Source organism: Ostrea edulis, chromosome 5 (assembly GCF_947568905.1).
Source record: "Ostrea edulis chromosome 5, xbOstEdul1.1, whole genome shotgun sequence".
NCBI classification, from domain to species: Eukaryota; Metazoa; Mollusca; class Bivalvia; order Ostreida; family Ostreidae; genus Ostrea; species Ostrea edulis.
Window position 1 is genome coordinate 38208649 of NC_079168.1, and position 26324 is coordinate 38234972.

At 34.5% G+C, this 26324-nt stretch overlaps 2 protein-coding genes and 1 long non-coding RNA gene across 7 annotated transcripts in view; 1 reads left to right on the forward strand and 2 right to left on the reverse strand.

Annotated features, from left to right (window-relative positions):
* Window positions 1–1310: 1310 nt before the first annotated feature.
* Window positions 1311–26324, reverse strand: LOC125651947 (uncharacterized). Of its 4 annotated transcripts, none has more exons than XR_007361417.2 (3): window positions 26243–26324; window positions 1728–1883; window positions 1311–1492 (listed from the first exon to the last, which is right to left on the reverse strand). It is a non-coding gene; the product is annotated as an uncharacterized LOC125651947 (long non-coding RNA). The 4 variants fall into 4 exon arrangements; XR_007361418.2 differs by lacking the exon at window positions 26243–26324 and adding an exon at window positions 23849–23897; XR_007361416.2 differs by lacking the exon at window positions 26243–26324 and adding an exon at window positions 1996–3028.
* LOC125652949 (uncharacterized) lies at window positions 15148–21956 on the reverse strand. 2 transcript variants are annotated; one of them, XM_048882440.2, is made up of 3 exons: window positions 20725–21956; window positions 18284–20520; window positions 15148–17950 (listed from the first exon to the last, which is right to left on the reverse strand). In XM_048882440.2, the coding sequence occupies exons 2-3, from the start codon at window positions 20281–20283 to the stop codon at window positions 17050–17052; spliced, it is 2901 nt and encodes a 966-aa protein (XP_048738397.2). In that variant the 5' UTR covers window positions 20284–20520; window positions 20725–21956; the 3' UTR covers window positions 15148–17049. The 2 variants fall into 2 exon arrangements, with proteins under 2 accessions (XP_048738397.2, XP_056021934.1); XM_056165959.1 differs by having other exon boundaries at window positions 18284–21956.
* The window catches only part of LOC125651938 (uncharacterized), a 40209-nt gene continuing 38957 nt past the window's right edge, over window positions 25073–26324 (forward strand). Inside the window, exon 1 of the mRNA XM_048880790.2 lies at window positions 25073–25475. Within this exon, the coding sequence (XP_048736747.2) occupies window positions 25423–25475 (53 nt within the window). The 5' untranslated portion in view covers window positions 25073–25422. The remainder of the gene's footprint in view (window positions 25476–26324) is intronic.

Here is a 26324-nt window from a genome sequence, read left to right on the forward strand (position 1 = left end):
AAGATAAACATTCCTTATTAGATATTCTTTATCAACAAGCTCTGTGGGCAAGCTCGGCAATGAATGAAGTAATTGTTTGCTCGCAATGTAATTTGAGGGGATATAGTAATACATTTACATATCTAATGAGTTGCTTTTGAGATTTTTATCAATTTTAATTATGCCCGTTCCCTCATACATGTGTTGTAGTCACTTGTAAAATTGCATGTGAGAATCTTTATAGATATAGTACGCATATTCTAAAGACTGTAAATTCCGACAAAAATGAAAGTAGAATGTAAAAATAAGAAATAAACTTCAATTTTGAAAATACATGAGGAAATCAACCACAACACTCTCACGCTGACATACTTTTCATGAAGTGCTAACGCGCATTATGAAGTAGTCCATAACCTCACGTCGCAATTCATAACCTCATGTATTTTCCAATCTGAAATTTATTTTTTTAAATTTACTCGTAGATGATTGAATTAATGTACGGCTGATATGACCAGTTGCGAGAGAGTGATCCATTCTGCAGTGCTCTTGTTATGAATGGAATGCTAATAAATTCTTAAGGAATTGTAGAAAACCATTGACCTTTTGACAAAATGAATTTTACGTCTGCTATGAAAATGTGAAAATTTCGTTATGTCTTTATTTTACATATTTTTCTGAACTAGCATGCCCATCACTAATGATAAACTTGTTTATTTACACAGGACCTCGTGATACGTGTATTTGAAGGGTAGATAGATTCCCAGATAGCAAGACAACGTCGGACCAACGTTGGCCCAATTTTTTTTTTACAACGTTGGGCCACTGTTGGTAGTCCTATGTTGGCCCACGGTCATTTTGCTCATCGGCCCAACGTTGGTCCAACATGTTGGCATACTGTTGGGCCAATGTAGGTATAATTGTAAGCCAACTTACAGCCAATATTGGTAGTTGGTTGTTTTGGTTGACCCAATGTTGGCCCTTCGTTGAAATGATGGCATAACTGTTGGGCCAACGTAAATAATATTGTAAGCCAACTAAAAGTCGACGAATAGACTGGTTGGTTATAGGGTGGCCCAATGTTGGCCCTTCATTGGTTGAATGGATAGGTCGGATATTGACGGTTATTGATCTAAAGCTTCATTTTTGTTGGTCAATTGTTGGCTATACTAGTAACTTACATCTATGAAAACAAATTGAATGAATACCTGTTGAAAATACATTTGTAAATTATACTTATATTGACCTTTCCCCATGATTGTTTGAAAAAGTACAATACACATTTTGACCTACATTCATAATGCATAAATTTAGAAAGAAAACATTACAAATGATTCTCTGTAAAATGATTTTTTATATGAATTAAATTGTCAAAAGTTACAAAATAGGTTTGAAATAGATGATGGTAGACATTTCTGTAAAATAATGATTTAAAAGTTTTTGGTCCTGGCTCACTTCCTCACTGTCCTTTTGTTGCCTTTGCCGCTCTTTCAGATTTTTTTTATCCTGACAGCCTCTGATTGAAAATACAAATAATTTGGTATTGAAAACAATTAAAGCAAATACTGGTACAGAATCCAACATATAGATCATATAATTAAGTTTTTTAAAGACAATAGCGTACATGTATATTACAGGTGCATATTGGTCTATAAACCTTAGTATCTCTATCAAAAACATGATCATGTATATACAATAAACATTAGATGGAGACAAGTTGAGAGAAAAATGTTCAATGCTCTACTACTTACTTATTATGTCTCTTCATTCTAGATTTGACAGCCCTCTATTTGTTCCTTTCCCACTCCAATTTAATTGCAATGCTAAGGTTGTCGCCATCAAAAAGGACAGTATCCCTGAACACATGTTTGAACATTGTCGCCTCCAATGCATACAAGTTTTCCAAGCTTTAAATCACAAACATATTTATATATATATATAATGCTGTCTGACGTGTTTCATACCGATTGTTAAGCCGTTCTTGGCACACTGATTTTGACTGCGAATAACTCCGTTTACCTGATCAGGATATGGGGCTCACGGCGGGTGTGACCGGTTAACAGGGGATGCTTACTCCTCCTAGGCACTTGATCCCACCTCTGGTGTGTCCAGGGGTCCGTGTTTGCCCAACTATCTATTTTGTATTGCTTGTTAGGAGTTATGAGATTGATCACTGTTCGTTATCTTCACCTTGCATTAGTTAACTGAAACGACCTTTAGATACATGTACAAAATAATAGATGTATAGTGTAGTATTTATTACAAATGTACCAAACAATGTACAGTATTGAAGTGAACCCAGCAGAGCAACAACCAAATACAGGCACCTAACACGAGGTACTGAATATTTACATTAACTTCAAGTGCCTTTGAGCATAATCATGATAAGAATGGGAACAATTTACACAGTAAATTTGAAATATATTAAAGATGATTATAAATATATTCAAACTTACATCTTTTTTAAGAAGCAGCTGCATGTAACAGTTGAATAATCCAAAAATTTTAAACTCCCACTTCTCACTTGCTCTGCATATTGAGCTTATCAACCACCTGTGAGTAATTGAATTTGACAGCTCATCCTACAGTTTGGTGTTTTAATCGCTGCGACTCCCCAGTTTTAACAACTCGCCTGAGCTTTGTTTCAATGTAATTATAAAACTGGTTGGAGTGTCTTGATTTATGTATTTATTCACATCCTGTCCCAGGGAACTTACACTGTTATAAGAAAACTTTTATTCAGTTTTCTAATGCAACACTCATGAAACAAGTCATTCATTCATAGATTGGGTTAAAATGTTGAGCTTAGGATTTCAAATATAAATAAATAATCATGCACCCGCCTCAAAGAATAGAAAAAACAACAACTGTTCAATGTGTTGGTCACATTCTTAAGTTCTTAAAAACAAATATAAATGGATGTACGTAGTCATCCAATTGCATGCATGAACAAAGAATGTCCTCTAACTATATCAGAATCTGCCTCTTCAATGCAGCATTCTTTAACATTATGCAATCACAACATCAAGATAAAATGTTTACAAACGTGGAACCAACGTTGGCCAAACGTAATGCTCCTCAGCTTGCATTTAGTTCGCAGTACAGCTATTGGGCCAATGTAATCACCCCAACTTGAAACACTTAATATATAAAAGAACTCATGCTACCACCAGGCCAACGCTGGGCCAACGTACTATTACCAGCTTAATTAAACATCTTTGTTAAAGATGCATTTCAACATTGGACCAACATTGGGCCAACTTCAGAATCCCAACATTCTCGGAAAATAAAGCAACTAGGAGTTAGTTTAAGTTGGACCAGCGTTGGGCCAACATAGAAATCCCAACATGGTTGAGACGATTGGCATGGTAACATTGGCCCAATGTTGGCCCAACGTTGTCTACCCCACGCCCACCATACAACCATTTACCAATGTTGGCCCAACGTAGTCATGCTATCTGGGAATTTGTTTAATTTCGATCAGACGGTGTTTTGTGAAAAAAAAACCCACCGTTTTTTGAAGATTAAGTAAATCATGTGTCTGGGCAAATCTGATTTGCTATCCACAGTACCCTTTGTATGAAGTATTTTAATCTCCAACAATCAGGTAACAGGAAAATCATTGCGGAAATGTGCTCGAAAGCAGGAAAAAATTGAAGGATTCTACATAATCCTCACCTATGGATGCCAAGGACATGCGACTAGAATAAGGAAATTTTGAGGTGTTTTTTTAATCAACATTGGGACTTGATAAGGGAAAACTTAGTGGATTAGTTTACAAGAGCACGCACCACCGCAGTAACTGATTCTCGTTAACATTTGACGATAACAAAGTAGCAAAGTTTATGTAAATATTTTATCTACATGTATGTTCTGCAATCTTCAATGTATGAGTCGTCCAATAGTAGCTTCCCTCTGTTGAACTCTTGCACTGCAATGCTATTTTGTTATGACACCATTCGATTTATGTCTGATGCGGAAATACTTTTGAAAATCTATTCAGAGAGACAAACATGAATTCGCTGTTTTTATATTTACAGTATCTACATTTGTAATGTATCATAGTGGAAATGGAATACAATACGTGGATATAGTGAAATGATTTAAGACCCTTATTTCTTTTCATTGTAGTCAATTTTAACTTTAAAACGTATTTGAATGATCTTTTTCAGTGTTATCATGAAGCTGTGAACTACGTAACCATTCCATACACTATAGAATAGCTGATGTTTCCAATTCCTTATCGAAAAAGATGACTAGAATATATTGTAGTGCATACATAAAAATTTCCCTCGAGTTCGGGATACGCTTAAGTGTGTGGCTTCTTATGAGTAAGACGTGCTTCTTAATGATACTGACAGCTGCTTCAAACTTCACAAAAAAGATCGGTATGCATTCTCTAATGATGAGAGGTTTGTTGATGTTTTAAATAATTTTCTGAATGTCACAAACAAACATCTTAATTTTGAATTGTTGATGTTGCAACAAGAGTGGCTTAAATTATTACAGGACACATGAACGGCCGATCTATTTGTGGTTGTGTTAGAAAGTGCGCATGGGGAAATGAGAAATCACTTTTTATTCTTTCGTTAGAATAATTCTCTATCGATAATATGCATAAAACGTTTGATTTATGTCTTTTGCGAAGTTGTTTTCAACAAGTGGCTGAAGGATTCTACTGGAATGACCCATTTAGACAGTAGCAGGAAGGTCAACATCTTCAACGAAAAGTTTTCCTCTGTCTTTAACAAAAACGAGGGAACAGATACCATCCCAAACATAGTTCACAGCCCATATGAGGACATGCCGTCCATCACAATTGGATTCGAAGGTGTGAGGAAGTTGCTCTCCAACCTCCAGATCTACAAGGCAACTGTCCCAGATGGAGTTGCTTGCAGGCTACTGAAAGAGTTTTCTGAATAGATTGATCCAATGTTTTAGGTACTCTTCCAGGCATTTCTAAACCAGGCATCTATCCCAGTAGAGTGGAAGACAGCAAATCTGGTACCTCTTTAAAAAAGGGGGATAAGAATAAAGCGGAAAATTATCGTCCAGTCAGTTTAACATCTGTGACATGCAAGATGCTGGAGCATATTGTGTGCAGTGACATCATGCGACACGTAGAAGGTAACAACATACTCCATCATGCCCAGCATGGTTTTCGTAAGAGGCGTTTTTGTAAGAGTAATCTATTACGTACCATCCAGAACTTAGCTTATAACATCGTCTCTAAAGGACAGACTGATGTTAGCTTACTAGACTTTTCAAAGGCCTTCGACAAAGTTCCTCACAAGGGTCTTCTGTATGTAAAACTTATACGGTACCAATTTTGATGCACCAGATGCGCATTTCGACAAATAATATCTCTTCAGTGATGCTCAACCGATGAAATCCGAAATAACAATGAAGTTTTAGAGCTATTATAACCAAAAACAGCGTGCCAAAAAAGTGGAGTCAAATTCGTCTTAGGATAAGAGCTATGCATGAGGGAGATAATCCTTAATTTTGAAATGAATTTCTAAATTTTATAACAGCAACTAAATACACATCCGTATTTTCAAGCTAGTAACGAAGTACTTAGCTACTGGGATGTAGAGACCCTCGGGGACTAGCAGTCCACCAACAGAGGCCTCGACCCAGGGGTCATAATGTAAAACTTATACAGTACCAATTTTGATGCACCAGATGCGCATTTCGACAAATAATATCTCTTCAGTGATGCTCAACCGAAATGTTTGAATCCGAAATAACAATGAAGTTTTAGAGCTATAAGTTACATGCAGACCACTATGGGATTAGACACAGTCATCTGCAATGGGCAATTACTTCCTTATAGGACGGACCTAACAAGTGTTACATCATTTATAGCCTCAGTACAATCTGGAGTCCCCCAGGGTAGTGTGCTTGGACCATCCATTGCTGTTCCTGTTGTTTATTAATGACCTACCAGATAGTGTCTCAGAGGGATCTACAGCAAGATTATTTGCAGATGACTGTGGCCTCTACACGAATATCAGAAAGGATGAGGACGCCATCAAACTTCAAGAATACCTAGAGGCTCTACAGCAATGGGAGGGTAATTGGATGGTGGAGTTCCACCCCAAGAAATGTCAAGTACTGCTTGTCACCAACCTAAGAAGTGTGTAGAGTACAATGTACCCCTACAACATATATGGACACACTATTGAAGTGGTTGATTCTGCCAAGTACCTTGGGGTTGATATCCACAAGAGTTTGAAATGGACTCAGCACATCAACCAGATCACCAAAAAAGCACTCAACATCAGCTTTTCTGCGGCATAACATCCATCAATGCCCACGTGAGACCAAAGCCCTATGCTATAAGACCATCCTTTGTTGGAATATGCAGGTGTTATCTGGGACCCGCATACGGCGGAAAATATCAACAATATTGCGATGGTACAGGGGAGAGCTGCCAAAATGGTAATGAATGATTTTAGAACAACCACCAGTATCTCCAATAATTATGATCCAGCAACTCAACTGACCCTTACTACAGGAGCATAGAGCCAAAGCTAGGACTATTATGATGTACCGGATTGTGTATCAGCTGAGTGGCATCAGAAATCGTTTTTCCAGGTGGGATTAGGATTTGGAACTCTTTACCACCTGAGGCTGTCAATGCAACATCTTTAGACAGATTCAAGTACCAGATCCAGTCTATCAGTATCTGACGATAGATAACCTGGGTTTTAAACTTTTAAATGCACTTGTAAATATTTATTTTAATCACATAAGACGTCCTTGCACCACACGGTACGAAAATACACTTAAAGTGGTAAAGTATCATACAGGAATAAAAAGAAGAAGTGCAGTTTGAAATATAGAAGCAACTTATCGTGAGTTTCCAAATAATAGTTAGATAAAAGAATTGATAAAAACAAATTATATTAGTTTGTGTATATATATATTGGTTATTGCTTTGTTTAAAACCCGTGACATGTAAATCCGCGGTTTGCAAATTAGAGTTGCAGACATGCACAGTATAACCAGTCCGGCAAATATTATCGCCTCTATCATGTGACTTAGTTACAGGGTGTCTTGACACTGCATTCTATTTATAGAGTATAAGACACATTCAGCAGATTTCTTAAGCATGTTTGGTGTTTGCAATCTATTGGAACTCAAAATCTAATAACATTAATATTTTCTTCATATACATATCATCGTGATGGTACGTGTACCATTACTTCAACATTTTATAAATAAATTTAGCTTCTTCCATGCATATTGCCTTATAAGCTTGGACGAATTTATGATTTTAATTTAGAGGGGCGTGGAAAAAACCTAAGAGGCAAGAGGTCTGTTTGTCGCTTTTACACACTGTATGTCCTCAGTTCGCCCAGATGGGGACCTAGGTACATGTATAAAGCCCGGATATTCCAGTTTTTAATGAAATGTGGTATAAAACTAATAGAACTTTTCAGTTCACATGCTGTAATCTAATTTGAGAATAAATGATGTTTCAGTTTTTAAACTTCATCTATTCATGTTTGATAAGCTGTTGGGTCAATTTAGCATCGATTTGGATGACATCCGTATTCTCTTAACTTCCTCGATATACATGTATCACTTGTGAATTTGAGATCTTTGGAGGTGCATCTGTTGATTTAAAATGATATATTTTAAATTTTGCTGCAATTTTAACCGGACATGTCCAATATTGACACCTTAGATATAAATATTTTAAGTGCTCTTGCATAAATGATAGCACATGTAATGTTTATTTTACAAGTGGGTATTTCAATTCCATTGTGTCTTGATTTTGTTTCCAATTTCAAAGAAAATGTTTCTTATTACAATTTCCCTGTGTTTCAGAATATTTCAAAGTTGATGTTTTGCATGAAAATTATTTTGTGAACACCATGATTGTGCACTGAATGTACTAGAGTGAAGAGGATTTTGATTATAGAACTAGCAAATTTTACCACAGGAAGTTTAATATAACACATATAACCCCACTTTCGGGCCTTGTCCTTGTGGCTATGGGTTTCACAATAATAATTAACTACATGTACTGTATGCACCCAAATTCCCCTCTTTTCACTAGTTTGTAGCTAGCTCAGGCGACCGAACCGAAAGCTCTTTTAGGTCATTTCAATGACATTCGGTTCTAGACCTGTTAAGGGTTTTCCTCTTTTGTGACTGCAACACTTTTGCCACGTGAACATGAAATTACGACCTTTCATGTTCGGAGTGTTACAAATGTGTTACAGCTGAGAGATCTTTCATTGAACTTAAGAGAAATGCTATCGTTTTCAAACCCTCATTCGATCATAACTTTTTTTTTTTTATGTCAGCCTGCCCCGAAATAAGTCAAACACATATAAAAAGTAAAAATGGTCATTTATTTAATAAATAAATGACAATCAAAAGTAACGTATATCCAAGCACATACATAGAAAAATCCAATCCCTGAATTAGCACCCAATATAAAAGTACAAAAGTAAAGCATCATCATCTCATAATATACCTCTCAATAGGAGTGACATATATACCTTCAAAAATGGGTGCTGCAGAAAGTAAAAATATCAATGACACGTTTCCATAGTAAAGATACTAGAAATATTTATCATAGTAAAGGTACTCGACATACATGTATCTGCATGGAACCTTACAAAAAGTGGTAAACTTTTTTTTGTGTTTTTCGCTGGTGAGACTTATTTTTTAGAAAGAGCGGAGGATTGTGTTTTTAAGCGACGCCTTTGTGTATTGGAACATTTCCCTCCATTCTGTTTTATGGGCGTGTTCTTGAGGAAAGCAAAGCTTCTTGTGTCACCATGACTTCAATTTCTTCGCATTCTTTATTCATCCGTAAGATAGCGTGCTGTCAAAGACATTCAGATTATAAAAAATAGTGTATAATCAACACCTGATTAATTAGTTCCGGAGATTTCCTTTAGTACTACAACTTCTCCATTTGTCCCAGAATGTAATTTAAGAAAAGCAATGTCACAAGCATGCAAAGCATCAACTATGACGTCACGACAGTTATATAATGTATGTATGTTCATCTTTGATAGATATTTGCTTTTTCACATGATGTGTAAGTCTAGGTTATCTCAGACATACAGGGAATTGATGCAAGTGCTATGACATAATCATGACATTGTGTTAAACCATAATAAAGGTACATACATGTACATGTTTCAGTGGCGGAGCTACATTATAGCACTGTAAACACGTGCTTACAAATATTTTCGTTAATTTTTTATTACATATAACGAAAAGTGTCCTCAGCTACTGGGGGCTGCCGCCCCTCAGACCCCCTGCTTACAAATATTTGAAACCTAGCTACGTCACTGTGTTTATACTCGTAAGGTATATGGTCAATGTTTTATTCTGCCTTTTTGTTTTGTGTTGTTTTACGTCCATTATGAGAATATTTCACTCACATAGAGCTGTCACCGGTTTTAGGATGCGACAAAATTTGAACTTCGATGCATAGCATTTTACTTTTTATGCTGAGCTTTTGGGGATGGGACACCCACTTTATGTTAAATGTCTTAGATTTGAGTGGCTGGGGATGAAACACCCACTTTATGTTAAACGTCTTAGATTTGAGTGGCTGGGGGTGAAACACCAAATTTATATTAAACGTCTTAGATTTGAGTGGATGTGGATGAAGCACCCACTCTATTCCATGTATCCATCTGTGTTTAGTAAAACAGATGTGAAAAGAATTAGATAGATGACACGAGGAATATGTTTTGGTTCCAGTTGTCAAAACTTGTAACAGCATTGTCTTTGTAAGGCTCATTATTTCAACTGTATTTAAAACGAACTCGTCATTAATTCCACATTTTGTAATCTTACCTATAATCCAACTACATTTTTCAAAAGATGAAATTCTTCAAAATTATGCTTCAGTTCTAACACGTTTAATGCCCCAGTCAATGGGACGAATGAATATGAGTTACCATACCTATACTGGATTCCTAAACTTCACTAAACCCCTTACAAACATAGATCCAGTAAATGTTCTTTAAAGTCCCTATCGTTGCTCCTCACGAAAATATTAACAGCTGTGGTTTACGAAACTTCAAATACATGTATATTTTGCCACAACATTTGTCAGATGTGGTATAAATCAAATGTGGATTCTAAACGATTATGAAGAAATTTTAGAAAATTTGAAATCACAGAACTTTTCTCAATTCAACAACATCAAAGACCATTCCTCACGATAAATTAAAGACTAGACTCTTTGGCATCCCAGACAGTTGCTTCTGCAACAAACAAGGAAAAAGGAAATTTACTTTCTTAAACACCACTCTGATTCTACGTACTCTGAAGTTAATATTAAAAGATGCCAGAGTTCCTTATTGACAATATCTTCGTAGTTTTTCGTGATCAGGTGTTCGAACAGTCTGCTGAAATCCCTATGGGCATGCAGTGTGCTCCTTTATTACCTGACCTGATTTTATATTCTTGCGAGGCAGAATTTATTCGAAAGCTTCTACATGATTAGAAAAAATATCTTCCTCTCTCCTTCAACTTTACAGTTAAATAAAAAAAAAATTATAATTTATTCTTTTTTCATATTCACATAATCATCAGTAATAGTAATGAAGATACATATTAATCATTTTATACATTCTCACACTCTTTCACACTACTAGTTCAGCATTATTGGTTGAATACTTCTTATTCTAGGTTACAGATCAAAAATAATTTTCCGGTTTTCCCAAAGTCTGTCAAATTTCAAAACTTCACATGATTTAATTGCTACAAATTTTTCAACTTTGTATTTGAAAGAAAGATAATGTATCAGCCCAGTAATATGAGGAATTTTGTTTTGTTTTGAACAATTGAAAACATATTGTTAGGTATACAGAATTATGAAATTAACAACTTTATTACACAAACTGAGAGGTGTTTCACCAAAAATAACATTACTAACATTAAAACCAATTCTTTTTTATGTTTTTCTGAAAATATGCATGCTAAGATTATTCCAAAGTGCTAAAGTATAAGAACAAGACATAAACATATGTTGCATTGTTTCTACATTATCTTTACAAAACGAACAACAGTCATCTGAAATTATACTGATTTTCTTGAGGTAATATTTCGTAGGAAGAAGCTTGTAAAGAATTCGGTACTGCAACCACTGAACTTGGGTATCAATACTTGTTTTAAAACAAACTTTAAACAGCTCTTTGACAGAAACATTGCCTTCTAAATGTACAGATAATTCAGTGTTCCATTTTTGAATTGATTTGGGTATGAGATCATTACTATTTATCATATCATATAACACTCTGGAACATTTATCATTCAACAGTATAAATTCAAAGTAAAAAGGAATAAATGGTGTACAATTTTTTTTAACATTTGATCTCTGAACAGACAAAGTCTTTAAAAACTTAGATATAGTACTGGTAATACTGTTGTATTGCATTGTACATACATTTGCTAGTCTAAATTTTTGTGAAAAATCTTGTAGTAATAAAAAATTTCCATCTTCATCTAAAAAGTCTCCAATTATTTTCACACCATGTTGATACCATGTTTTAACATAAATGTCTTTATTACCAACACACATGGAATACTTTTCATCCATTGCTCGAGTCATTGCTAACCATGATTGAAAAACATCACGCCAAAAATCATTGCTATGGTTTATAATAGTATAAATATATTCATCTCCAAAATCTATCATTTTTTTTACCACCTCATTGCCATGTACTGCCAAAAAAATATCCACCCATGGTTTGTGACTGTTTGTTAATCTTTTAATCCAAGAACATTTTAAAGACAATATAAAATTTTTCACCTCAACCATTTTCATGCCACCTTTTAAGTAATCTTGGGTGACAATTTGTCTCTTGACCTTGTCAATCTTTGAATTCCATATAAATTCAAAAAAACAGTTATTCAGAAAAGAAAAGATATCTTTATCAGGATTTGGTAGTGTAATAAACAGATGGTTTAGCTTAGGTAAAAGCAGTGTTTTGGTGACTGTGACTCGACCAATGGGGGTGAGTATTCTTCTATTCCACTGGTGTATCAACACTTTAATTTTTGGTATCTGAATATTATAATTTAAATCGACTATTTTTTTCATATCCACAGAAAATTCTATTCCTAGTAAGTTGAAAGTAGTGCCTCCCCACTCTAGTTTCCATCTTGTATGGTGATATACTTAACTAGAGAATTTTTTAGAGCCAATCCAAACAATTTTTGTTTTTGAGCTGTTTATTTTTAATCCAGAGAAACTTGAGTAGTAGTCTATAGTGTCAAGTGCAGCAAAAAGAGATTTTGGTGAACCATCAAGAGCCAAAGTTGTGTCGTCAGCATATTGGGAAATTTTGTGTTCCTTACCATTCACTATTATACCTTTGATATCTGTATTCTGTTTCACAAGAATAGCTAAAATTTCTGCACAAAGAATAAATAAATAAGGAGCAATAGGGTCGCCTTGTCTACAGCCTCTCTGTATATCAAATTGCTCTGATAGGAAACCACTTTGTAATACAGATGCTTTAATATTTGTATTTAAGATTTTTATCCAAGTAATTATGCAATCCCCAAAACTAAAATAACTTAAAACTTTATATATAAAATTCCAAGATATAGAGTCAAAAGCCTTTTCAAAATCTATCAGTACAAGTAAACCTGGTGTGTTGCTGGATTCAGTGAAAGACATGAGATCATACACAAACCTAGTGTTTTCTCCTATGTACCAGCCTTTTATAAACCCAGACTGAGTTTCCGATATCAAATAATCTAAGGTAGATTTTATTCTATAACTGAGACACCCTGATATAAGTTTATAAAGCACATTTAGAAGAGTAATTGGACGCCAGTTTTTCAGAAATTGTCTGGGTTTGTCACCTTTTGGCAAACATGTAATAATCCCCAGTCTTTGTGATATAGGGAGTTCCTTTTTCTCAAAAATATGATTAACAGCTGATACAATGTGGTTTTTGAGGTCCTTCCAAAATAATTTAAAAAATTCTACGGTGAAGCCATCACTTCCTGGTGATTTATTATTTTTCATATTTTTAAGAACTGTATATATTTCACTTTCAGATATCTTGTCATCCAAAGAGTTTGAAGCTGTCTTGCCTAACCTAGGGGTGTCCGGGACTTTTATGATATCTTCCAAATTTATATCTAAGAGATCTGAATCTTTACATGTGTAAAGAGTTTCATAAAAATCTTTGACATGATGAAGAATATCTGATTGGTCATATATGACCTGATCTTTATGTGTTTCTACTTTTTTGATAGTTTTGTTTAAAGGAGGACATCGGAGTATAAATAGCAGCCAATGAGAAAAATGGTGGTTTATTTGATTTTTCTGGCCACATTCAGATTGCAGAGAATTTTTTAGAAATATTAAAATACAGATTCTTTTTTATCATCAGATTTTTGCCATGCTTGCTCTTCTCATGAATGTGCATCTTTGGTCACAAATTAAATTTAAAATAAAATTTTTTCTTAGCTGTATTTTTCATCGAAAGATGTGAAGCAGGACATCTATTTCTAATTGAAATTCAAAACTGACAGCAGTGGGAGTGACTTAGTTTGTTATTGTTTACACCGGATGTTGTCTGTATCTCATGCAGGCATGGCAGTAAGAAAACCAGAATTCTGCAATGTTTGACTTACTTTCCTCTCTAGATAAATCCAACCTCCAAAAGATAAAATCCATAATTCAGATTTATTTTTCACATCTGTATTGAAATTAGAATAAATGTAAAATCCTCATGATATTTACATTGTAATTGTCAAGTCCAAATACCTAGCTTATCCAAAACAAATGCAAACAAGAGGAAAATAATAATGTGATTGACTGTCAAATATGAAATAAAAACTATTCCCACAAATGACCCATGTATTGTACATCTTTTGGATTTGGTAGCCATGTTCTCACAGTATCCACTACACATGTTGGCATAATGTCACGTTTGTGCCATTCCTGTCCTGGCTGAAAAAGTTCCAAAGCTCGCAGTTTTTTTCTCGGTATATCGGGGATCACTCCATACTCCACGATGTAAAAGCATGGTCCAAAACCTTTTATATTTTTCTTTTCGCAATTTTGAATTCCTGGGATGAGGCGGTCTGAATGGCTCCATTTCCCACCATAATTGCCTGTTGATGTCGTCAGTGATGCATGGTTTGCAGAGGCAGAATGGACATTCGTCTTTGTTACTGTCTTACAGGATGACAAATTTTTCTGCATCATCTCCATTATTGGCAATGCACTCAGTTTCCAAATATCCAGTTTCTAATTCAACATTTGTCTGCACTTCTTTGTCTACACATTCTGGTCTTACACACGTGTTCCCGCCAAATTTCTCTTCCTGTGATGAGTCAATAGAGTGAAAATCCCAGTCACTATGCAGAAACAAATGTTTTATGGCCTCCATTTGCATTTCACTTACATCCAAAATTAATCTCTGCCTTTCACCCATTATTCTTACAAAATACAATAACACATTGATGGAAAATGGTCTCTAAATGAGAACACTGTAGGTACTAATTGATGCAGCTGTGTGAAGACTGACCCCCCCCCCCCCCCCCCCCCCCCCCCATGATGATATGGGTGATAAGAGAATATTTTTAATTGAAATAATTCAAATTATTTTTATTTCAATCAAGAGTGTATATTAATTGTATTCGATAATCAATCAATAAATCAGCAGTAGGTGTTGTAAATCCTGCCTTGTATATACTATGTAGAGATTATCACTGTGGGTTACTTGTTTAGCCAAGTAACACGTGTGCTCTGTTCTGTTATCAGCATGCTGGAATTTATTTTTAACTCGGCTGCAGCAATAAGCACCGCCCTACACCAAATTTGCTTAATTGCACTACCACCGGATTTTCAAGTAGGTCAAGCTCGGCCTTTAAAAAATTACGGGATTCTAAAGAACAGAAATATTTACTAGGTTTTCCCCCTTCTTCTACCCATTTAGCCCGCGATCTAATGATGTGACCTTGTAATTTTTCCTTCCTTACATTTTCAAGTTCAACCTTTTTTGGCACCGTGTAATTCATGGACTGGAGTTATGGAGTGGAGTTATGGAGTGGAGTTTGGAGTGGAGTTTGGAGTCAAATTTTGGAGTCTGTTTTTTTCTCTTTTCTTTAGTTTAATTTTTGCTTTCAAGCAAAAACTTAAATTAATTTCTTTTGTGGTTTTGTTTGTTAATAGAAGTAGTGTTCAATGGAATCTAATTTTGTGTCATCTAAAGCATGGGCACTAATGGAACACCCTTCCATTGTCTGTCTGTCCCTCTGCCACTAGGTGAAACCTTATATCTATTGAACTGTAAGAGGTATTAGTTTAATATTTAGCCAAGACATTATGAAAAACACCAGGATTGCAGACCTCATGACATAATATTTGATCTAGTTTTCAAGAATATTTCACACTATCATTATACATTATGTCTTTTGAACCATGAGAGATAAGGCTTTGATCTTTAGCATAAGTATTTCTTGTCCTAAAAAACCTCTTACTGATCTCGTAACATTGAACTTTATCTTTGATCTTTATCAAATAAAAACAGTTTAACCTCTAACTTACGACCAACACAACAGCTAGGACTTTGATATTCAGCATGCAATCACAACTTCTCGGGCCTTTCCGACAAGCTCCGAAAAACACCTCGAATGTATTAAGAATACCGGGTGTTAGAATTTTATACTAAATGGTGAAAACGGCTCTTCCGGAATGTGCAAAAAGGCACTTAAATATTTGTAAAACAGCACTTAGAAATTTGCAAAATGGTTCCTGAGAAAATATGTAACCATACGATTTTTGAAGATTTTTTTTTTATTTCAAATTATTTAAATTATTTTAAGTATAAATATTATAAACCTTTTATATATATATATATATATTTCATATCATATCAAATGTGCATTAAAAAACTATTTCTAGATTTAATAAATACTGCAATGAGATATGTTTTATAAAGTAAAGATAAATGCTTAAAATAATCATAAATATATTTGTGTATTTGTCTTAAACTGAAATACTTATGTACCATTGTCACTATGAACAGTGGCTTTAACATTACATCAAATGAATGCTGCAATTGGAGGTGACAGTTGTATGTACCTTTGAACGTTATGGTCTATAATTCTGTAGTTAAAAAAATATTATTGAAGTAAACTAGTGGTGTGAAGTTCTTTTATCAATTTGGATAATGGCATCATTCACAAATGATTAAATTACCCTGTAACATCAACCAGAGCTATCCATAAGCAAATCTATAATTATGAAAGACATTGTAAACGCTTATGTCGTTAGAGTTGAGATAATTACAAATATTCATTTAATTAAGATGGTGATTGTTTGAACAAGTCCGGTGAAGATCACACAATATCTATTACCTAAATCACAGGACTGATGTTATATTTATAAGTTAATTCTCTTTTAAACAGGTGAACTGGTCAATTCCAAGTTACTCTTTTTCCTCAAAAAAGGATTTCCTAAAATTATTGTACTTTCATGATAACATGCTGATGTGAATGAATGGGTCTGTTATAATCGTGAAACACTGCCTGCTCTTGTATAAATAACTCTTGACAGATTCTCAGATAAACTGAATATGTGGGACAAACAGTGGCTGCATCAAATTCCTGCATAGATGGTCCTTAAAACAGGGTCATTGGTATTAATTTCACTCGTAAAAACAGTTTTTCCTTTTCACATCTGTTTTTCCTTCGTTTAAAAAATGCAGTTTTCTCCAAAACAAGTTATTGATAAAAATGACAGGGGTTGTACATGTTGTAGCATCAACATGTCTTTATACCCTCCTATGATCATAAATTAGAACATGAAAATCATTTTTTAAATTACTTTTTTATTTGCGCATAGTAATTCTAATCTCTATGCAATATAATAATAACAATAAGTTTATACATAGTTGTAAATAAACATATAAAATATACAAAAAACAAAAAAACAAAACAAACAAACAAAAAACAAACATTAAAAATATAATAATAACAGCAGTTTTTTTATGAGTAGTTGAAGAGCTCATCTCTTAATTCTTTTTCTCATTGCATCTCATCACATGCAGTAATTATTTAATTACCAAGGTAAATACCATTTTCATTTAGTAGCTTCAAATGATCTGAAGTTAATTGACATTTTATTTCATCATGTATTATAACATCATTCATTTCAAATTCAGGACATATTTTTCTTGCACATTCTGCATTCAGATGGAAATATGTATTTTGCAAATTAAATGATTTCCTTTTCAGTTTTGTCCGGGGGCTAGTATAGATTCTGTGGTCAAACCGTTTTAAAATAAGGTCATGTGGAGGTTGCCTGTTTGCCTGTTTAAAATCTTGGCCACATCCATAACACACTCTTATCAATCCTGCAAGGAAGGTCAAGTGAAATGGCTGACAATGTGAAATTCTATTTGTTTTATCAATATCCGATTCATTGGAATCTGCATAGAATAGAGTGTTCTTAGAAGTTTTGCTAATTTTTCCTTTCCTTTTTTGGGTCGCAGCATTTGCTTTTCTACCACGACATGCTGGCATATTTGTACTGGCTAACTGATATAAATTACAACTAACTCCTTTTCGTGCTCTTGTTTTGGAAAGTTTTGTTAAATATTCTTTTAATACACCTAGATATTGGGCTACACTAATAGTGTGTTCACAGACTTGGAATGCACTCCATCGAGAACACCTCTTTTCACAAGACACTGATGCAGAATTCGGATAGAATTTTAACTTAAAAGGATCCGATGATTTTTCTTTGTTAGCAGCAAGGTAGATCTTCCCCTCTGTATCACCAGGCAAAGGAACAATACTGTGTTTTGTTGTAATTAACCTATCAGCTTCCTGTATAATATCTTCAGAGACCCGAGAGGGAAGGCCTGGTATGCAGCTCATGGACTCGGATTGAGAAAACCAGCTTGGGGTGTTATCTCTCTCTTTATCTTCTTCTTTAAGAGGTTCATTTTGGAAACTATAAAAATTGAATGAATTTCACATGACATGGTGTAGGAGATAGATGAAAACGTACAGGGAATGTGTTGTTTAAGAATATCTATTGTATTTTTTTTATTTTCAGAGTAAGGGCCTTTTAAGACCACAAATAGAAATCCATATTTTCTACATCAATCTAAATTCATACATGTATTTCATTTAACCAAATATAGAGAATTGATATTCCCTGTTTAATAAAATAGAATTATTTTGATATAACCGTCATTTATTGGAGTAAATAAAATTCATTTGGATTAATAATAAATTATTTAAATATAAAATGATATATAGATAAGTGATTCATACTGCATACCGTTTAAATAGTGCTTCTCTTTGCTGTGCTGACTTCTTCCAATACAAAGTCTCATCTGTTTGCAGGTGTCTGTATTTCGCTTTTAATTTATATTCCCCTTTGCCTATCAGAGCAAGTTTGATTTCATTTTCTTGTCGCCCAACACACTTCTCTGCCAGTTTGACAAAGTCATAAGGATCTAGTTTCTTTTCTTTTCCTTTATTCTTACTAAAAATATCGGCTTTTATGACAGAGTTGATGCATTCATTCCCATTTTGTGTATATGGTTTTGGAGGAAAACCGAGGCCACATCTTGTTCTTACTTCCGCGCTCATACAATTTCTTATAAGTTCAAGTTTATGTTCCAGAAAATATTGTAAAAAGTCTTTCCCATTTTCGTGACGTGAAATCCATTCTTCCTTTAATTGTTCGAGTACATTACTCATTTCAGTTTCATTTAGATAATCAACCAGTCCTTTTATTTTAGTGTCCTTCTGTATGTGGCCAAAAATATCTTGTATGTACTGTCTTGCTAAATGTCCTTTGATGTTTAATTTATTTAATTTTCTTTTTATGTTGTCAACCATGTGGATATCGCAAAGTAAATGTATGCTAGATGGAAAGCAAACCTCAAATGCATTTGACAAATTTACGTCACCGTCTGTTCCAAAAACTTGTAGATTTTTCAGATTTGGAGAGTTTTGTAATAAAGATGAAGACAACTTGAAGTAGCTATCAAATGTCTTTCTTTGGTGTAATAGCATTGGTCCTATCATAACTGGTTCTACCCCGAAAGAGTTTGTCAACATCAGGTGTCTGTAGGTGGTAATTGACACATAATATTCACCAATATTAAAAGTTGTATCGATTCCAAGAATTGACAAATTGGTCTCATTGGTACAAAATTTTTCTATTTCTGTCAATTGTCGATCGGTTGACATAAACATTGTAAATTCAGGTGAAGCTCTCACCTCTCTTAAAAATCTATCCTCGGTTTTCTCCTGTCTTTTCGCTAAATCCAAACATTCAATGACAGGATCTGGTGTAGATAGACTCTTTCTATTAAAATTACGTATTTGCTGCCTATCTCGAGCTATTTGTGACCCACATTTTATTTCGTTCAGGCCCCCTTCATCTTCTATAAGAGTATGGAAAATATCCTTTGGTTTGTTGAACTGACAGAGCTCTTTGATACGACTCTTGGTGCTCTCAAATGTTCTTTGATATTTAGAGGTTGGTGGTTCATTGATGTTTCCATGGGCTGCAACTGTTACGGAAACTTCCTTTCCATCAAAATAATACTGGACAAGCATTTGATACAATATTAAATCAGTGTCTGACTCTTGTAATTGAATAACAATTCTATGAAGTTTTGAGTAAGATTTGTTCGTATACTTTCTTCTTATGACTCTCAATTTCTCTGAATTTTGATGTTGATTTGATATTTCAATAGTTCCACCATTTCCAATTCTCACATGATTTGTGGTTTTCCCATTCTGAATCCAACAACCCATTCCATCACAAAGGGCATTTTTCCAATGCCCAATGGAATTAATGCTGTATACAAATACAGCATTTCTGTTAATATCTGTTGGAATTGTTCTAGTTAGTTGGTTCGGTCTTAATTTTTGAATCAGAATTTCAACAGCCTCTTTAGTAGGAATTCCATGGTTCGGTGACTTATAAATTGGTAAAAGTGGATCATTTTCATAACATTCTACAAATTCTTCTTGACATTTTGAATGTTTCTCTGGAATGTAAACTGCACTGTCAATATCAGAAAAACTGTCACTTGAATCTGACCTGCTATATTTTCTTTTGAAGAGTTGCCTTCGCACAGGTGATGGCACAGTTGAATTTTTATCATCTTCACTCATATCACTTATGATAATGGGGGAAGGTAGAACATCTTTTTGTTGAGTTCCCTCTTTTCCTTTCTTGATTGGGGATAATGGAAGCAATAGAGAAGTTGAGGGTGAATGATCAATGGCTCCTTTAAAAGGTGATACAACTGCAGACATTTTTCTTTGGAGTAGGTGAACTATCCGAGTCGGAGGAAATTGTCCATACAACTGGTTTTACCTGTCTGACAATTTCCTTTGGGGAATTTTTTGTCTTCCTGAGTCTAAGTTGCCCTTCTTTTTGGCATGGTTGGCTGGTCTTTTCAAGTGGCAATTTGTGGTAAGGAAATCCAGTCATTTGTGGCTTAATAACACTTTCACCTGGAACACCTTCTTCACTGTCTGACTTTTCATCACCTATTCAATTGCAATTAATTAAGCTTTATTCAGCAAATATTTAGACAACTTTGAATTTTAAAATTATCCAAAACGTTAAACAAAGTTTGTGTTACTTATAACAAGTTCGACAATAAGATTTTGATGTCCAGTTAAAAAGGATCTAGTTGAAATAAAATGGACAATTTATACCAATTGGTTAGATATCATATCATATGTTCTTACCTTTAACAGCCTCAGCATATGTTTTCTTCAGAATTATCTTCTTGGACATTTTTGAAGAAAGAGAAACACCTCAAGGATTTAGCTAGCAAGCACACAGTAATCTTGAATGTTAACAAGTACTCTTTATCAATTAATTTTTCATATATATACTCTCTTTTTGAGGTTCGTTTAGGTTTTAATTCTTAAAAAATGGCACATTTTTATTGCATGTGCTAATATCATTTAACCCTCTGTGGCCCCAGATGATTTGGATTTTAGAGAACCAAGTTATCCCGACATTAGGTCACATAGACCAAAATTAAACGGTCATTGTTCACAGTTTAATCAGCATCTCTGAAACTGGGTGTGAAGTATTCTGACCTTTCACTTAATTGGAAAACAATTCTATGAGCTAATGTAATCTAACAGAGCTTTCATTTTCAATTAGTATGTTACCTAAAACAGTGACAGTTTATTCTATGTTTTAATCAAATTTAACTGTTACATAAATAATGACCACCATTGCTTTCAACACATAATTGGAAGGTGATAAAACCCCTAAACTAAATTTTATCTTTCTGTCACATCTTTGTTATCTCTGCTAAAACTTTTATAGGTTTTTTGACCACACAGCTGTACAATGTAGGTTAATAAAATGTTACAAGGTTGTTTGATTTTTGCAAATTCGTTCAAATAGCTACTTCCATGGTTTATATGCATTTCCATATAATCCATATTGAGGAAGATTATTCAATGATTTTTCTCTCGTTTACTTTAAATATGCAACTATCAACTTGGTTTCTTAACATGGCACTTTAAAAAGATTATCAATTCACATATACATTTACTTAAATAATATACTTTGCTATGCATTCAATATATTGGTGACTCATGTTGTTCTGCGGAAAACTAAGTTAACCCAACACAGGTCACATATATTTTGAAAGAACCGTAGTTATTTCGTCAGTATCATGTCTATCTATTCACTTCTGATTTAATTTTCCCAAGTTCTGACCACTTACATAAGTGTCAGAAACATAAATTTTAACTGGGTCATTGTTCCTGTGAATTACTAATCAGATGTGAAGCAGCCAACAATCATACAAAAATATTGAAGACTTTCAAACTAATGCAAATTCTTGAACGTCTTTTTCCATTCATATTTTTTAAAAATCTCAGACTCCAAAAGTTGACTCCAAACTCCACTCCATAACTCCAGTCCATGAATTACACGGTGCCACCTTTTTTTCCTCTAAAAGTTTAAAATTAATGTTATAGTCCGACTCTATGATTTCAATCTCTTCCAGTAATTTTTTTTCAAGCCTGTCTCTTTCTTTTTTCTTAAAAGAAGAGTGTGAAATTGTTATACTTCGAATTTCCATGAGAAGAACTTCGAGAAAAATACTATAATTGTTGTCTGTATTGTCAGCATGTAGATACTGGTTTTGTACTTTAAGTATAGTTTGTTTGACCTTTTCTATATAGATTTTATCTGTCAGTAGACTGTTATTGAATTTCCAAAGTCCACGACCCCTTTTAAATGTATTAAATTTTAACTCTATCACTACTACTGAATGGTCTGACCTATATCCAGGCTTAATAGAAACTTTTCCACCATATTTGAGAGGCTTTCTGATATCAATATATAGTCTAAACGAGCTTGTTTTAAAGGGTTTTTCTTCCTCCAAGTATACTTTTTTTGGTCAGGATACAGAATCCTGTAGTAATCAAGAAGTTGTAAATCATTCATCAACTCAAGAACCTTTTCTCTAGCCTTTGGGTTATTAACATTGTGATAATTTTGTGTATCTAATATGGGATTTAAAGCAAGATTAAAGTCACAACAAAGTATAAAATAATCATTATCTAGCTTCAAAAAAGTGTCTCTGACCTTTTCATAAAAACTTGGGTTATCAGTATTTGGACCATATATATTTATAATAGTTACTCGGTTATCTTCAATAGTAATGTCAATAGCTAAAAGGTTTCCCTCGTCATCCCTACTCTCATTGTGAATTTTAAATTCGAAATTATTGTTAAAAAGGAAGCATACGCCTCTTGAATTCGACTTGTACGAATTGAATATACATGTATATCCCCACTGTGTTTTTAATAAATGGTTCCACCTGGGGTGTAAAGTGAGTATCTTGTAAACAAATTATTGAATAATTTTGTTTTTTGTAAAAGTTCAGTACATCTTGTCTCTTAGAATCTGTAGCTATGCCCTGACAATTCACCGATGCTATTGAAGCGGTTGAGAGTTACTCCCCTTTGCAGTATTTTGTAAATCAAGAAATCATTGTATATAATTTAATTAACGTGTTAATTGATTCAAAGAAATTACAAGAATGAATGTTGTATGTATATAAATAAGATGAAAATAAATGTTTGGTTCAGATGAGCAAAGTAAGCTCAAAAATCGGATTCTTGCCTATAGAAAATTATGCTTATTGACGTAAAGATTATTTATGAAGGAAAATGGCCTGGGTTGTAAAGTGATTTGACGTGTTCAACTTGCACAACGACGAATGATTGTCAGGCTTCATTACAAGCTAGAGACCATAGTTGTTAGAGTCAGAACTAGTTTTAGTGTAAGTAGTTATTATAGTTATACTACTGTTGGACAAGTGGCAAGTGACCACAGAGAGCCAAGTTGACTACAGGTTGTGTGGCTATACTAGTGTTTGCAAAAGGTAAGTGCGGGTGACCAAGTGGCAAGCTGCCAAGTTGTGTGAGTAAGCCAAGTGGCAAGCTGCCAAATTGTGTGAGTAAGCCAAGTGGCAAGCTGCCAAGTTGTGTGAGTAAGCCAAGTGGCAAGCTGCCAAGTTGTGTGGGTAGCCAAGAGGCAGCACCTTGATTAAAATAGGCATAAGTGATTTCTCTTTGTTAATTATAGCACTAGGCAAGTGACACAAGCATATCTGTATATTTGAATTTATTTTACACTAGACAAGTGTCCATTATCTGCATATTTTGCATTCGTTATTATCCTTATAAGACTTGGGCAAACCAAGTACGATACCAAGGAGATCGCTCGGGTCTCGCACGTTACATTATTTTTATCACATCATCCATTCGGTTTTACACATATAAAAATGAAAAACAAATTCACTAAATGAAATAGACTAAATCCTATAAAGTATACCTTTGATGAACTAGTTGTCCTCTCATACCTATCATTCTCACGCTTGCACACACTACACACACAAAAACGAAAGTTACAAATTATTTTGATCATCCCGATCCCGATCACCTTACGATCCCGATGTAAACAGTCTCGTATTTGGCTCCGCTAATATTTGAAAGTTATCGTTTCACTTTGTCGTCCACAGAGTCCAGGATATCAAATTTATGTCTGATGTTGTACTTATCTAAGGCAAATATTTTGCCATTATAGATCCAAGCTGACAAAATCCGAGGGTCTTAGTTAGATAAATTAACGACGTGTTATCTATTAACAATTTTCATTTATATCTCAGTGAACTCGAAAGAAAAGACACCACACAGTCCTCCACATCTGCTTCGTTCTTAGAAATTTTATTGAACATAGATGTTAACGGCAAACCAATAACTCACCTTTATGACAAATGGGATGAAATCAGCCTCTGCATCGTCAACTTCAAATATTTTTGTAGCGATATTCCATTATCACATGCATATGATGTTATGACTTTCAACTGATTCGATACACAAGGGGTTTGTTCTGCGTAGGATTTGTTTTTAAATCGGGTCAGTCTACCAACGAACAAGCTGACGTTACAGTGGTTTCAACGTCTCATTTAAAGTCACGATAGCATTTCACAAATTCTATGGTTGTTATAACGATACAACTTGTCATTGGGTCAAATGCACTTTATGAGTTTCGTACCATTTCTTAGGCCGTTCTTTACACTTTGATTTTGACTACGGATTAACCCGTTAACCTGACCAAGAAATATGGCTCACGGCTGGTGTGACCGGTCGACAGGGGATACTTACTTCTCCTGGGCACCTGATTCCACCTCTGGTGTGTCTAGGACTCCGTGTTTGTTCAAGTGTCTTAATTTTGTATTCCTGATAAGAGTTACAAGATTGATCACTTTGCGGTATCTTCAGCTTTTATCATAGTGTCCATTTTGATTTCTTTCAAAGTAAGATATACATGTATCATTTATCCCATTGGTGCTCTGAGTTGTGAGTGTTTAAATGCCCTCAATAATTTTTTCATTCATCCACTATAGAAATAATCTAGGCGACCAGGTGTATTTACAGGTAGCAGTGAGGATTCCTCATCATGACAACGCCTACTATAGCCTCGGGGCCTTGGTTTGTGCGGTTTAATCAGAAGTACTAGCGACTTCCAATACATATATCATGACTGTGGTTCTGAACCGGGGTCATGTAGCGAGTTCTTTTCCACTTGACCGTACAAAGTGTAGTGTCGAAGCCCTTGTGTCAGAGCTCAAGAACCAAAGCGTAGAAATTACAACCAATATTAGAGATTCAGACGGGAAAAAGGACGGGCCAAAACTTGTGTGCCCTGAATCTTTTATGCATGAAAGTAAATTCTACAGTACTACGCGTATCTGCAACTAGAACAACGTGATTTAGAAAGTGTTATCTAAAGTTGATTTGGCTGGGAAATGATTTTACTTCCGCTTTGTACTACCTTAAAACGAGATATCCACTTCCAGAATTTATCAGTGTGTTAATTGCGTCAACTGAAGCAGCTTACTTGATATGAAGCTATTGAATGTGTTCGTAATTTCTTGGTATTTATTAACATACGTCAAGTGAGTAATTTTTTAATTTTTCATAAAATTTGCAGTAAAACAACTTAACCCACGTTGACTTATTTTCAGATCTTGCGTTGTCGTCAAGAGATACTTTAATGCGCAATATTTGCTCATGCATTTGTGGAGCAGAATACAAACAAAATATTATCGTGACTGAATTTACAGATCACAAACGATAATTACCGAAATGTGGCAGTACAATTCGAGCTGGGACGTAGAAATACAGATAAACCAGGGGGAGAACGGAAAATTATTTAATTTTCAATAATTCAGTTGGGTTTTTAAACATAAAACATTGTACAGCGTCAAAGTCCTGCCCTAAAAAATGTTTGCAGATTGGTTTCATACCCATTCAAAAAATTTCACTCATTCTGAAAGATCACAACTATAAGTTAAATACCACAGATTTACGCCTATGAAAGGCAATGCAGTGCAGCAGTGTTTTTGAACTTTTTTAATGCTCTTAAGCTCGACATGGGATCTCGGTTTTTGAGGTCTCGACCGGAAAATACTATAAAAAATCTGACATAAAATCAAAATAAGCCATACCAAAAATACTTTGTTAGTTTGTTCCGTGCCTTCTAGTCAACCTTGTGTTTGAGAATTATTTGATTATATTTTGAATGTATATATCACATGATCTTCCTGTGATGCCAGTTTGAAATGCCGTTGAAATTAACATTTGTTCTCTAAAAGTTGTCTGGATTTTATACGCTAATGTACGGTATTAAAGTTTTATCATGAAATAACAAAATAAAACTGACCTTAGTTCTGATAACAGATTTTGTTTACCAATGCCAATATTGGTATTTCATGAGTAAGTTTGTCCTTAACTTAATCTACGAC